Raw genomic sequence first — 15346 nt, forward strand, 5'->3', positions numbered from 1 at the left:
GGAGGAGAAAGAGAAGGAAGAAGAAGTTGCCCTGGCCAGATCATATGTTTTAACAATTAAAATGATGTTTAAATAAAAAGGTCTTTACCTGGCGCCGAAAAACCAGTAATGACGGTGCCATCATGCATAAATACAAATCTGAGAACCAACATTTCAAAAAATTTTGCCTTACAATGTTAAGCCAAAGGCTAACTTTAAAAGGCTAATTAATTGACCTGCTTGGGCTTCTGCATTTTAGAAAAAGGCAAATGTGTTAGTTCACATGCAAGATGCTTTCTAAGTATAATTGAGAGCTTTCTTTCAATAGGTGTCATATTCTTTAACCACATTTTCCATTTATTTACTTACTTATTTTCTTTTCTATGGCTAATAGACAGACTCCCCATGCTAAAGAAAAGTAGACCTTTTCAACCCCAAGTATGCCAGTCTGGATGAAATAGAGCTAATTGTAAAAACCGTAACAGTACCGACTTTCCAGAAAGAAGGTATTTTTATAATTTGTCCACAAATCCTCCATATCCTGTACCAGATCTTCAGCTATACTGATTCTCTGGTGCTTCAATAATGGGATGAAAACTCCAAAAAGTCTCTCCTTACCATCAAGACAAAACTTAAGTAATAGATTGAAAGATGAACTATAAAAAGTCTCTTTAAATTATTTCCACTATTAAAAAAACCCAGATCAAGTAATCCCACTAGTCTCTTTAAGAAAACTTGAGAAATGTTATTCCTCTGGTAAAGAGTATATTTGTTGATTATCAGCATAAATTTATCGCATTGCAGTTTGTATCAGTAGTTTCCTTTCTGACAGCTGACCTTCCTATTCTTTTCTGTTTTCATAAGAGGCCACACTGGGGGCCCTATTACCTCAGATGAAGACTGTAAGAGTGGCATCCTAGGTGGGGTGCAGTCCAAACAAAAGCGAAGGCAGGGACAGAGCTGCATACATGTGTGCATGCATGTGCAAGCACATACAATGGGACTTCAACCTGGTAATCGTGTATAAATGGGCCTTAGAACACGATCCTATGCATGTTTAGTCAGAGAAAAAAAAACTCTCAGCATGGCTGGATGGGGAATGCTGGAACTGTAGAATGCTTGAAGTTCTGTCTAAAGATGCATATGAGTGTACCCTGCGTCTATCACCCTTGAGTTGCGGTTTTTGCCACCCGAGAGCTACACATGTTTTCCTGTGCATAAGGTCGATTGGACAGAGACAGACATGCTTTCTTATGCACAACTGTGGTGCAACCTGAACCCAGTGGGGCTTGCCTGCAAAGAGATTTTTGTTCTGCCTGTGCTAGAGGAAGGACTGCATATCCCTCCATGTACTGGGGCAATGCCTCCTTGATGAAGTTGCAGCCCACCCATGACAGACAGGAGCAGCCCCTAAGTAGTCTTTCTTGTTTGGGGACAGAGGTGGAATGTGTGGTTGGTGGTTGCAAGAGCTAGTAATGGCAGGATGGGCACTTCTTTGTCTGAGCAAAGAAAGCCTGGAAGGAGTTGTGAGCAGAGAGAGGAAGGGAGCAGCAGCAGCCCGGTCCTTCTGTGTGACTGCAGAGCCTGAAGAAGAGAAGGAATGTCTGTAGAGTTGTGCTGGGAGCAAAGAGAAAGTGCAAACTACTACTTCTTGTTCCTGCTTCCCAACTTCACCCTAGATGAAAACAAAGTCACTAGCTCAAGCCTTAGGAGCAGGCTAATCAGCTTCCACCACAGCACTAGTGTACCTTGAAGGACCTCCAACACAAGGTAGATCTTAGGTATCCTTCTGAAGATCACACCTGGCTAGCCACATTGTCTCCTCCCAGTGGCATATCAGAATGGCTTGAAGGAGTTGGTGGCCTGGAATAGTCTTGGGGACAGGACTTGAATACTAGAATTCACATTTGGACCCCAATCTACAGGTTCCCTACCTCCTGGTCTATATCTTTTTTCTTTTTTTGAAGAACCCTTTTTATTTATGGATAGCTCAGAACCTGACCTATCAAAATGTTCAGAACCTTAATGGAGCTGAGGAGAAAAGTTAATCTCACTCCATCTATACCAGCTGTATGTGTCATTGCATATGTTTCAGGGTGCAATGTCTGTGGACTCCATTACTGATCTTGACGACAGCCAGTCTCGACTGCTAGAAGCTCTACAGTTATCGTTACCTGCTGAAGCGCAGAACAAGAAAGAAAAGTCCAGGGATAAAAAGTTAAGCCTCAATCCTATTTACAGGCAGGTCCCTCGGCTTGTAGACAGCTGCTGCCAGCATTTAGAGAAACATGGTAAGACAAGTGTTTTGATTTGGCAGCATAACTTCAATGGCAGACATTAAGAGATGTAGGCATAGGTTGGATGGAGTCACACCCACTGTGGGCATTCTCATCAGCACTATAGGTTCTCCCTTACCTTCTCCTGAAATGCAGCTTCTGCACTGTGAGCCTGAGCCTCAATAAGTACTCAATGCTAAATGACCTCAGACTATTTTCTATGGAGCAGTAGCCCCTACTACCTTCCCTCTTCAATACACTTTTTATGGGGGCGAGGTGAGAAAATGGTGGAAGGGAATTTTTATTGGAAACACAGACCAGGTTCATAGAGCACAGCAACACACACTCAAGATTGAGTTTAGGCTGAGTGTAGTTTTTTGCTGAATGGTAGATTGGTTGTTCTAGTTCGTATTCTAGTTAGTTCACCATGAATTAACCCACAGTTTACAACCCAACAACCATGGTTTCTCTTTATAGGTTCACGCAGCACAACTCTGCAGTTCAGCCACCACACTAAAATTATACTCAAGCTTCAGTATGAGTTGCCATATTGTGTGAATGCAGCTATAATATTGAGGGAAAGGGTAAATTACTGCAAACATTCCAGTAGATTTGCAGTTTGTCATGTTGTCAGATGTTTGTGTCACTTCCCACTGTAAAGAGCAGATTTGAAGTCACTTAGGTATGCACAGAAATCCAAAATTAAAATAATGGAGAAAATAGAATTTTATGAACTATAATCATCATGTCATATGGACATGAATAAACAGCATATAAAATGCAATACAATAAATACAATTGAACTGTTTTGGTTAATTTCTGGACAGGTGGGGTAAATGCTATTAGGCAACTCATAGAATAGTAGAGTTGGAAGGGGCCATGAAGGCCATCGAGTCCAACCCTGCTGGTGCAGGACACCAAGTCACACTGTCCCACTCAGATGGCTGTCCAGTTTCTTTTTTAATGTCTCCAGTGTGGGAGAGCCCACCACCTCTCTAGGCAGCTGGTTCCACTATCGTATTGCTCTGACAGTGAGGAAGCTCTTCCTTATGTCCAGTCTGAATCTGGGTTGTCACAACTTTTAACTGATTATTCTGTGTCCTACACACTGACTTCAGGAAGAAGAGAGCTTGGCCTTCTTCTTTGTGACAGCCTTTGAGGTACTTATAGAGGGATATCATGGCCCCCCTCAGTCTTTTCTTCTCAAGGCTGATCAGACACCTTGTGGTGCATCTACTTTGGCACTTTGCCTGCTAGAATTAGCACCTAGAGTATCATTGACATAGACTGTCAGGGGTGAGCCCGAACTATAGATGTTGAGAGCAAGCATTTAAAAATTCTTACATGAATTGTTTACATCCATGTTCACACTCTCCTCCCTCCTCCTCTGTCTAGGGGCAAAGTAACACATGAGCTGGTGCAATACCATGATGACATCTGCCCAGAACTGTTTTTCTGTACCCTTCTTTTAATCTAGAAGATACCTTAATGATGTTTATGCCCCCCCCCCACCATCAGTTTTTACACTCCCTTCAAATATCTTTGTACAAATGAGATGCATAAAAGAGGCATTATGGCCAAGACTGATCTTAGACTCCCCTCTAGTGTCACCTTTGAATAGCTGCTGCGGAACTTCTGCAAACCTATCCTGGATCCACGGAAGTAAATGTCATTGAGAGAAGAACTAATTTCTGAAAGACATTCATATTGATTAAGGATAGAGGAGAGACTATCACCATTAAAGTGAACTCAGACAAAGTTGATAGGATTTGTGATAGCAAACCTCACACAACAAACAAGCAAAATATTATGCTGTAATAGTGATATTAATAACAGATGTATGCATGCTTCACAAATCACAAAGTAAGTGATCTGTTGTATTTTCAGGTCTCCAAACCGTGGGTATATTTCGAGTTGGGAGCTCAAAAAAGAGAGTAAGACAGGTGAGCCAAAATAACATATTAAGAACTGCACTACTTTTTGCATACTAAGAAGCTTAAATGTTAACGAACAGTGTAGGGCTGTGCTTAAACAAGTATCTGGTTACCTGATGATGTATCTGGGAAACTAGTAATATCCGCCTAACCTTTCTATTAAATTCTATTTAAATTACATTTAAATAAAGCTTTATTATTATTATTATTATTATTATTACATTTTTATACTGCCCATAGCCAAAGCTCTCTAGGCAGTTGACAGCAATAATCATAGAATCATACACTCAAGTCACCCATCCCACTTCGGCCCAGGCCTGACCCTGCTTAGCTTCCAAGATTAGGCAGGATCAGGCACTTCAGGCCACATGGACCCTAGAGCTATGTTCCTACTTTCATCCTCCCTTTTCAGTATTTTTGTAGTAAAAATTGGCATTGCTTCAAAAGTTGCTCTCCAGTTCCCCATCGGCAATTCCAAATATCATTATCAGACAAGCCACCTGCTGGTTGTTATCAATGGTATTAACTGTGAAAGCTGGAATGAAATGCTTCTTTCTTTCCAGCAATAGGACACTCAAGCCTTTTCCTGTATTCTCTCAGCTACATTGCCTTCTGTGACTTTCTTTGAGATCAGCTTCTTTTCCGATAGTCTCTGAGTGTCTCTTTCAGCAATGCCAGATCTCTCTGCTTTTTGTTTCTCTAAAGCATGTGATTAGATTCCTTTTCATAGTCCTAATATGCCTTCCACAATGAGGGCTTGCAGACCTCAAGAGACGAGTGCTGCAAAGAAAGAATGCAGAAGCCTTCATAAAACTACCAGCCAGTATGTCCATTTCATCAGTTTCTATTTTTTTTCTTCACAAAAGTAGGACATGACAGTTTCCAAGGGGAGGCAAAACACATAATGTTATGTGTTGGCCTTTTCTTGAAATATAATACCATAAAGTGACTTTTCAATGTGACTGTTTTTCTTGTTTTTTTTTTTTTTAGTTACGTGAGGAGTTTGACCGTGGTGTGGATGTCATATTGGATGAAGAGCACAGTATTCATGATGTGGCTGCTTTATTAAAGGAATTTCTTCGTGACATGCCTGACCCACTCTTGACCAGGGAGCTTTATACTCCTTTTATCAACACTCTCTGTAAGCACTAGAACTATTTTTATTAAATCATTGCATATAGATTCCTAAGCTCACCCTGCTTTTGTGAGTTCATCTATCTGAAATACATGGAATGGATGCTTACTTCTGACCTAGACTATAGCTTAGCCTTCCCTGGCTCAACTTACTCCCCTTTAGAAGTGCAAGCTGATGTACAACGCCCAACATTCCTGACTATTGGTTATGCTGGCTGGCGTTGATGGCAGTTGGGAGCCCAAGACATTTGAGGGACACTAGGTTTGAAAGATCTGCTATAGTTAGAGCTTGGGTCAGGCCCAACTGGAGTTGTTTGAAAATGGAACTAAACACTTGTCCAGCATTTATCACATTTATATACTTTGCACATAGTTCATGTCAAGATGTACATGTCAGTTGACTGCAATGCGTTGATCACATGGCAATGTGATTCTCAAGATAGAAATCATAGTGCCAAACATGCCACCACCTACAGTAACACAAGAAGTGTGCTTTCATTCTAGAAGGCATTCCAAATCTGATTGTTTCCAAGATGTCCAGTCATTAAGCTGTCATACAGAAACTGGATGAACATGTGTGATTTAGAATAGCTATAAAGATCTATAGTAGAATCCTCCTCCCCCCCCCCTGCAAAAAAAAGCTGCAATAATGAGAGCAAATGTTGACCACACGGTATCTGAAGGTGACATTCCAAGATTCCTAAAGCATTTTTCGGGATCTCATGAACTTTATTCCAGATGACCATTTATTATGTACCTATGTAATTGCAGTCTGATGATATTGTCTGGTTGCTCCAATACCTTAAAAAAATAAAATCAACCTGCCAGGTGAAGGTAGTTTTATAACTGTGTACATTACTGTGAGCACACTCCTTAAAACACTTTTCTGTCTTAGTGTTAGAACCGCACGAACAACTAAGCACCCTGCAACTTCTTATTTATCTTCTACCCCCCTGCAACTGTGACACCTTACATCGACTCCTCCAGTTCCTTGCCACAGTAGCCAGCCATGCAGAAGACAGGATAGATCAGGACAGCCAGGAGGTAAGTTCAGATCATTTTTTCTGCGACTTCTCCCTGAGTGCATGAGATGTTCTGAAGATTGAAGAACTAACTACTTCTTTACACTTTGTTTGTTTGGCATCATAATTATTAACGTCATTATTATGTATTTCATTTCTATACCACCCAATAGCTGAAGTTTTATTGGCAGTTGTCAACAACACACACAAAACATAGACCACAAATGCAATAAAATACTGCATTTTTTTAATCGTCTAATCGAAAAAACAATTTAATAGAAACTATACCTGTTAAAACAGCTCCGTAAATGCTCCCATCATGCCACATAAATACCATCTGGCACTGAAAAGATGATGGGCTGATGGCAGACAGGTCTTAAAGGTAAAGGTTTCCTCTTGACGTTACGTCCAGTCATGCCTGACTCTAGAGCAGGGGTCTCAAACTCGCAGCCCGCGGGCCAATTGCCGGGATGGGCAGGGCAAGGGGGAGGGGTCCTGCGGCCTTCAAAGCGCCGGCGGCACCCGGACCGGCCTCCGGGAGCGACGCGGGATGAGCGGCCCACCACCACCGCTTGATGCAGCCCAGCCTCACCCAGACTCTACTTCCAGCGGCCCCCAGGTGAGTTTGAGACCCCTGCTCTAGAGGGTGGTGCTCATCTCTGTTTCCTAGCCAAGGGAGCTAGCGTTTGTCCGCAGACAATCTCCGTGGTCATGTGGCCGGCATGACTAAACACCAAATTGCACGGAATGCTGTTACCTGCCCACTGAAGTGGCATCTTTTTATCTGCTTGCATTTGCATGCTTTCGAACTGCAAGGTTGGCAGGAGTTGGGACAGAGCAACGGGAACTCACTCCGTTGTGCAGATTCGAACTGGCAACCTTTCGATCAACCAGCCTAGCAGTACAGCAGTTTAAATCACTGCACCATCTGCAGTCCCAGACAGGTCTTAGTGGAGAGGTAATGCCATCATAATCAGGGATCTAACAGCACTTGGGAAAAAATTTTTTGATGTTGATCATATTAGACCTAGATAGATTCAGGCCAGGAGAAGGTTCCATCAGATATGGTGCTCCCAAGCCACGTAAGGCTTTATAAAAACAGCCTTTTCAGTCAGGTGCTTTTCCTACTTGTACAAAGAGATGAGCAAACAGGTTGCATGTATCATCATACTGATTATTCACATTATAGTTTATTAAGCCAGACTGCCTCACTTATTACTAGGGTTGCTGCCTCGCTTATTGCTAGGTTGAAAACATGGACAAGGCTGTGCAAAGTTCAGTATTCTTTTAAAGAATGTTCTACTGGTCATTAAGATAGTAACATCCTTTATTTTTCAACAAGTACAAATGGCATTTTTCTCTTTCTGCATATCATGTTTGGGAGCTTTCCAGTTCAGCATTGCAAGTTTCACTAATCACTAATGCAGGAGTAGAAACTGTCCATGTCAGATTTAATTTAAACCACATAGTTTGGGCATGAAAAGCATCTAGAAGAAAGCTATTTCAGAAACTTCTGCATGATAAATATAACAGGTAGATCAGCCTTTAAATTGTTTGAATACCAGAGTCAGTTGTGTTGCTGATCTTCAAGAATCCTTGATTAATGAATATGGCTACACTGATGACAAGCTTAGAGTGAGCAAACAATGTTGTGTTGACATACTAGGAACAAATTGGATTTTTTTTTTAATTTCTCAAATAATGCAGGATCCTAATACAGTTAGGCAAAGACATTTAGCCTAAACAGAATTTAGTCTACACAAAATACTGAGTAGCTATTTCTAGAGTTAAATGCCCTAACTTATTCTGTTTCATTCTTCTCCAAAGATACCTGGAAACAAAATGACATCACTCAACCTAGCCACTATTTTTGGACCTAACCTCTTGCACAAGCAGAAGACAACAGACAAAGAATTCACAGTTCAAAGTACAGCACGAGCTGAAGAGAGTACAGCCATTATCGCAGTTGTACAAAAGATGATAGAAAACTACGAAACACTTTTTATGGTATGTCAATGATAGTGTAACAAGATTTTCCACTTGGTAATAAATTCATTCCTTGGTCTATTACTGTGCAATGATCTTACCCTATGGAAGCACAGTTCTAATAGTTACAGAATTATAATAGTTCCATAATGATTCAAGATTCTTCACTGGAGAGGAGAGGAGAGGAGAGGAGAGGAGAGGAGAGGAGAGGAGAGGATAGGGCCACTTGGCACACTTGCCTGATCTGTGCAAACTGACTGCTGAATGGATTTCGATATTCAGATTCATGTCTAACACCCATATTGTGAACCTGAGTCTTCAAATCCCATCCAGCATAGGTTGAATCCCTATGACATTATTCCCCTTGTAACCCACTGGAATGTCTTGTCCAGATTAAGTTTTTATTTATTCACCCTGAGCATAGAGTTTTTTTCTGCTGTAGCTTTTTTCTTAGCCTTTTATTCTGCTGTTTATTTCTTGCTTCATTTTGAACTGAAGCTTAAAATTAGTACTGTAAAATTGTTTTGTCTCTTCCTTGGACCAGTTTTGCTGATAAATATCTTGCTGTTTTGAAGGCCAAACTAAGTGGCTTGTTGGATGCAAGGGAACAAGATACCATTTCAAATGATGTGTTTATAATTAGAGAGTACTACGGATGTGTGTCAGTTTGACATCAGATATGTACAATGGAAAAGCATCTCTGGAGAAACTCTTCCTGTTTGTGCCAGTGTTTTACTGATGGGACTTGCTTCAATGGAGAAAGCTCTGTCCTAAGTTAGCCCTCACAGAAGAACATATCTACATCTGGCTGTTTGTGCTTATTTCTTTGTTTACCCCTCCCCCCCTCCAAAAAAAGAAATCATCTCAGTAAGGTGATGTTTTCACTTTGCTCCTAACATTCTGTCTAGGAGAAACACAAACTCTGAATTCTCCAAATTTGTGCTACACGTTATTTTCAAGGCTGGTAAAAGGCTAGGAATAGGCTTGCAGATTTTATTGTAACCAACTCTGATTGTTCCCCATCAAGCAGCAGCAAATTGTTTTTCAAACTTTAAAAGAGTGGGAAGAGGCCAGGGCTGCTGTTTATAGTTAAGGCTTTGACATTTGTACTAGTTTCAAATAAAGAAACATTTGGACAAGAGTATGGATCCACAATGTACAACTTAAATGTGACACTGCCAAGTTTTTTTCTCGTTCTTCCAGCTGTGAATGGCTTCAGCACTTGAAACTGGAGCAAGATCTCCAAAATAAAATCCAGTAGAACAGAATGTGATATTTGGCCTACTGCATGGGTTTATTGTCAGGTCAGGATGGTTCTGCTTGTCAGGATGAATACATATTTTTACTGGAGATTGTTTGCATTTCTTAAATGGATTAGCACCAATAATCTGCTAGTGATTTAACACAATAGTAAATATTCAGACATCGGTCTTGCATATATTCTTGTTTAAAACTGCAGCAAAGCAACATACTTTACAAGTGCTCTCTGAGATGCACGTAGATAGTGCTATTTTAAGAGTATTTCACAAGAAGTATATGTAATTTTTTTAGATAAGTTGTCAGGATGATATAGACCAGAGTACAGCAGATAGTTTTCTGTGGAATAGAATCAAACCAGGATGGTTTTGGGTGTGCTGTTCTGTCTGCAAGTTCATTCATTCAATAAGTACCAGGTTATTCTCATGTAATGCAAAATGATTTTTTTAAAAAATATAGCCTGTTTCAGGGGTTAACATGTCAGCTGCCTTGATTCTCATTGGAACTCTCTTTGTGCAAGAGGATAAGGGAAAGAGGAAAAACTGGGAAAATGGAAATGAGTAACAATTGTTCCAAAGTGTACAAAATACCTGATTCTTTTCAAAAATTCAGTATGAACAGTATTCTTATCCCACTGCTCACCTCTCCATAAATTCCTGACTCTAAGGACAATCCCAGGAGATCTAAATAAATAAATAAAAATCTTCCAAGGACTCCTCAGAGCCAGGTGTTCTGCCTGACCTGCTTTCTGAAGAGCCCTGTCCACTCCTTCATAAGCTGATGTGGTTTTCTAGAAGGTGGCTACTCTGAAGAACACTGCTGCAAGAACACTCTTGGCCCAATAAATATTATAGTGGACAAGTGGCTGATGTGGTTCTCCAGGCATCTGTTGGGAGGCAGCAGCAAGTTTGTCCTGGTAGGGACAAAAGAGAGTAGGGCAATCAGCTACCCTGCCTGTTCCATAGCCTAAGGCAGGGACTTCACCCCATCTCATGGGAGAACCAGCCCTGACATGGTAGTCCAAGTCACACATGTTTGAGAAGTTGAAAAGAAAATAAGTTTTAAGGAGAATTTACATTGGACTATCTAGCTCCATTTCAGCACAACTGCTGGCATGTTTGTTCAGAGAGAAGTCATAAGAACAGGAGGGCTATGGTGCATCACCCTGGAGGTCTGCCTGGTCTAACATCCCCTTCCTATGGTGGTGAACCAAATGGCCATGGAAAGGCTGCAGGCAGGCCATGCGTGCAACAGTGCTTGTTCACTCGTGCTCTCTAGCAGCTGGTGTCAAGAGGCATATTGTCTCTATGTTGAGTAGAGCTTACTCCCATGGAAATGAGAATAGGATTACAACATGTTAAAAGTCCTTCCATGAGATTGTTTTCCCAGATAGATTACATATTCTTCTGACATTGTGGACACATCTGATATGCCTCACATAGTAATAGGATATAGTGGGTTCTGTTGTCAGGACCATGTGACAGCTAGAGAAACTTGGCACCAAATATCCATGCAGGTGTGCAGTTGAAGCACATGAGTTTTGAAACAGGTCTTATCATGTTTATTTTCATTCAAAAAGGGAAAGTATACCTAATCCTAAGTACACAAACCAAAGATGTAATCAAAGGTATTAATGTTGTGATTAAATACCTCAAACAACTGATTATATGCAATCTTGTCTCTGCCAGCATTGCATTGCTTGTTTTTAATGGATTTGTTGTCTGGGGAAACACAATCAGATCTTGAATGTCAAAGGGCACAAGTGGTCATGCTGTTTTTAAAACCATGCTTTAGAAATGAGAGCAGCATTCTGAAAGAGACTTATTATCTAGTACAGGGGTGGGCAACTTGTAGCCCTCCAGAGGCAGCTGTTTAAGGCAGCTGTTCCCATAAGTCCTAGCCATTAGAGCTAATGGTGAAGGACTAGGACAGTTGCTTCCCAAAACATCTGTAGGACCACAAGCCCCTTGCCTAGTGCTTCCTTCCCCCAAAACTATCTTCCCAGAATTTCCAAATTGTTGTGCAACAGAACAACACACAAACAAAGAAATACCACTTCCAGGACGGGTTCTAGCAAGGACTGGGCAAGGACTAGCAAGGACTGGGCAACTATTAAAAGGTCAAGAGTTGTGTATGCCAAATAAAATCACAGGGAGAAGGTTAAAAACAGCATGTCAAATGAAGAACCGATAGTGTGATAGAAGGCATGGGGATCACTGCACACACCCATCTTTTCATATTCAAGGTGGGTGATAGCATTTTAGACAAAATGAAACATCTAGCAATAATGCCTAATATTGGTAGGTAGCTGCCTGAACAATCAATAAGAGCAGTGTCAACACAAGTTATGCTTAGCTTAAAATGAGCATTACTTTATCTTGCTAGCATCACAACCTTGTGCAGTTGTGCATTTATAGTGGGGAAAAGCAGAGCGAAAAAAGTGGAATGGAAAAAGAACCAATCCCTGAGACTCCAAGTATTTGGTGTCCTGCTGAGCTGCTGCACACAGGGCAGGAGGAGCAGTGGAGGCGGTTTGTACTTTTCCATCCTCCTCTTAAATATTTTCTCTCTAGAGAAAAATGATCATGGGGACTGGACCAGGACTGGAGAAAGCACAAGATTGCTTGTATCCTGGCTTCTCCCTTCCTCTTCTCTCTTCTCCTCTCCCACTAGAATGCCCATTTTTCCTTCTCTCCAAAGCTGTACTTGTGACTTGGGGAAGCAGCTAGTGTAGTTCTGTCTGAAGGGGTGGGAGAGGGGGGCCGCTGGAACTCAGACCCCCCACCAAACACACACAAGTGCATAGCACCCATAGGAAGAGTTCTCCAAACAATCTTGTGGTTCCTGGGATGCTCTTCTGGGGACCAAAGGACTGTGATTTCCATGCAAATACTTATACCAATTTTTTATTCAGCATTTACTCTATGCAAATAGCAGTTTATCATCATAGCTTATCATCTGTCCTTTGTTTCCTTCATGACATCAATTTAAATTAACCAACACAATGATACATGATTCTGCATTCACTGCTCTGATGCTTCAATCATACACAGGTTCCTGCTGACCTTCAAAATGAAGTTTTGATTAGTCTGCTTGAAACTGACCCAGATGTTGTAGACTATTTGCTGAGAAGAAAAGCTTCCCAGTCATCGTGAGTAATTTCTCTTCCTTTCTTTTAATTGGAATTTTCTGTTTTAATAATTCAAAAGGTGCTTTTTTCAGAATTATAGCTATACTGACTGAAATGTTACTTTATAAAGAAAGAAAGAACAGTGACTTTAATTTTACAGGAATAGTTGCAGCTATAGTATCTTCAGGATCAGTCAATGCTGTTTGTATTTATTTTTCCTAATAGGCAGGATATTTTAAAACATTGATTTCATCTGTTGTTGAGCATGTTTAACAGTGACCTGCTTTGTAGGAGACATTACCCTGTAATATGGGTTGTTGAATCCTGGGTTATCAAGATGAACAAACATGGTCATAATGACAAACTATGCTTTGTTAATCCTGAAAAAGAGAACTAATGGTTTATTGTTGGATTGTGAAATATGTGCTGTTCAAACCATGGGTTTTATGACATGGGCACCCAGTACTGTTGATGGATTGTTTTGCCAGACTATTTTATTTTATTTAGAATTTTATTTATTTATTATGTCCTATGCAATCCAATTGTCTCAGGACAGATTACAATATAGACTACAGAGTAAGCAGTGAAGAGTGGTAAAAACCTCAACAAAAACCAGATACTCTACCAGTATAAAGCAACAACCATGGCTTAAGTATGGGTTAAATAAACATGGTTTCCTGTTATGTGTGAACCAGGCCATATATGTCTGTGAAAAGCAGAAAATGCTGATGTGGCCTGGTTAGATCCATATGTATTGAATGGGATTCTGCTCACCTGTATCATGTTGCCATGGTCCAGCTGTTCCTTGAAGACAAGGAAATCCCAGTGCAGAGCAGAGTAAAATAGACAAAACTATGAATATGGAATGGTACCTGTAGAAGTGTAGCCAAATCATACAGGAGCTGTACTGGGAACATTTGTATCATGACCATGATGAGTGTTTCCAATGAGTTCCAACATGTCAGATGTCAAAATCCCAATAGTAGAGTAATAATACAATTAAAATAGTAATAGCACAATTACAAAGTACATTATAATCCCAAATGTTTTTGGACAAGGTTCAGTTTCACATCATTTCACCTAGGCACCTCAGACAATAACTTGTAACTGACTTCCATGTGGATTTGTTCATCAGTATTATCTGACAAATATGCTGGCATTTCCTTGAAATGTCCTTTAGTTCTGTCTATGCCTCAAGCAGGAGATAGGAGATACACCTTTCCTAACTTTTCTTTGAAACGGGGTAGAACGAAATTGTGGCCATACAGAATAGAAGGCACCAGTGACTGTGCTACGCATCTCAATCATGCAAAATTGACATGTGTCTGAGATGGATGGGGGAACTGTCACTTTATTCTTGTTCTGCTACTTGTAAAAGCTGCTGCTTACCTGGCAACATATTTATCATGAGGCACCCCAAGAATCACTTCTTATATGTTTTGATGTTAGCATGTTTCCAGCTGTAACCGTGAAGTCATGGGAAAGAATTTGGCTAGAAGATTAGAGGGACAGTCAGTCGTTCAGCATGAAAGGAATGCGCTGTTCATAAGACGTGGCCTGTTTATATTCCAGTTTGAAGAGATAGCTACATATTAACGAGGTTATTTTCTTTTTCAAATGAAAAGTCGGAACCAGAAAATTAAAAGTGAGACACACATGTAGTTATCAACAGAATAAGCCACCAAAACCTATAACCACACATTTTTGGGACTACCCCAACTCTGCTTGATTATGGATGATAAACCAATCGCACAGACAATTTTGAAACGCCTCAGCCAGAAGTGAACACAAGTCCAGCATCAGAATATTTGGCTCCATAGCAAAACGCGTGAGAACTCCTTCAACACCTCGCTCTTCTAATGATTGTCTTTTAAAAGACAGCTACTTGTAAAATATGCTTACTGCTGTTCGGCCTTTTCTCTTGATGTTGCAACAAATGCTTTTTGACTTCTAGGCTTTTAGCTAGTAGCCTCACGGTTGCTCCTTTTTCTTCACTGGAACATGGAACAAAAGGTGCCTGGTCTGGTACGGTTCTGTCAAGATAAAAGTTCAGTCCTGAGCATTAGATAACACTTCTAGCCTCTAGTTCTGCCGGATGGCCATCTCTTTTTGGATTTCCTTCCTCCTTGTACTAAGCTGTCCACAGTATATTAACATAAAACTGAGCAACCAAAGCTGAAATCAGGATTCTTTTTAAAATCCTATTTAAAACAGTGGCCCTTTTTAAGTACTTATCAGTGATTATTTTTGAGAAGAAATAGAATGGCACAAAACATATTTAAGGTAAGGGACTTGCAAGCTTGTTTGTGCAGTATTTCAGTGAGTGCCTTCTTTTTGCTCTCAGCTTTTCTTGTGTTACACTGCTTTATTAAGTATTTATTTCAAATCTAATAACCCAAATGCGCACATGCACAGTAACCTGGATGTATAGCCATTTGCATCAGAGAAATGCTTATTTAAGTGCTTTGACTTAAATAATCTCATCACGGAGTAAAACAACCAGTGTAACACAAGAAGTAAGTTTTGCTTCCAATTATAATTTTCCCTTATTATGTACCGAAAATGTTTTTATTGCAACATGTATTGATTTGTGTTTATTGCCTTGTATAGTTTGTGGCAGTGTGTTTT

At 40.4% G+C, this 15346-nt stretch overlaps 1 protein-coding gene across 4 annotated transcripts in view; it reads left to right on the forward strand.

Moving 5' to 3' along the window:
- Positions 1–15346, forward strand: part of ARHGAP6 (Rho GTPase activating protein 6) — a 269620-nt gene that overhangs the window by 247462 nt on the left and 6812 nt on the right. For all 4 annotated transcript variants that reach the window (XM_044432243.1, XM_044432226.1, XM_044432235.1 and 1 more), the window contains exons 5-10: positions 2075–2270; positions 4143–4198; positions 5180–5330; positions 6219–6367; positions 8173–8352; positions 12642–12739. In XM_044432243.1, the coding sequence (XP_044288178.1) occupies positions 2075–2270; positions 4143–4198; positions 5180–5330; positions 6219–6367; positions 8173–8352; positions 12642–12739 (830 nt within the window). The remainder of the gene's footprint in view (positions 1–2074; positions 2271–4142; positions 4199–5179; positions 5331–6218; positions 6368–8172; positions 8353–12641; positions 12740–15346) is intronic.

This window comes from Varanus komodoensis, unplaced genomic scaffold (genome assembly GCF_004798865.1).
Source record: "Varanus komodoensis strain SLA01 unplaced genomic scaffold, ASM479886v1 scaffold1, whole genome shotgun sequence".
Lineage (NCBI taxonomy): Eukaryota > Metazoa > Chordata > Lepidosauria > Squamata > Varanidae > Varanus > Varanus komodoensis.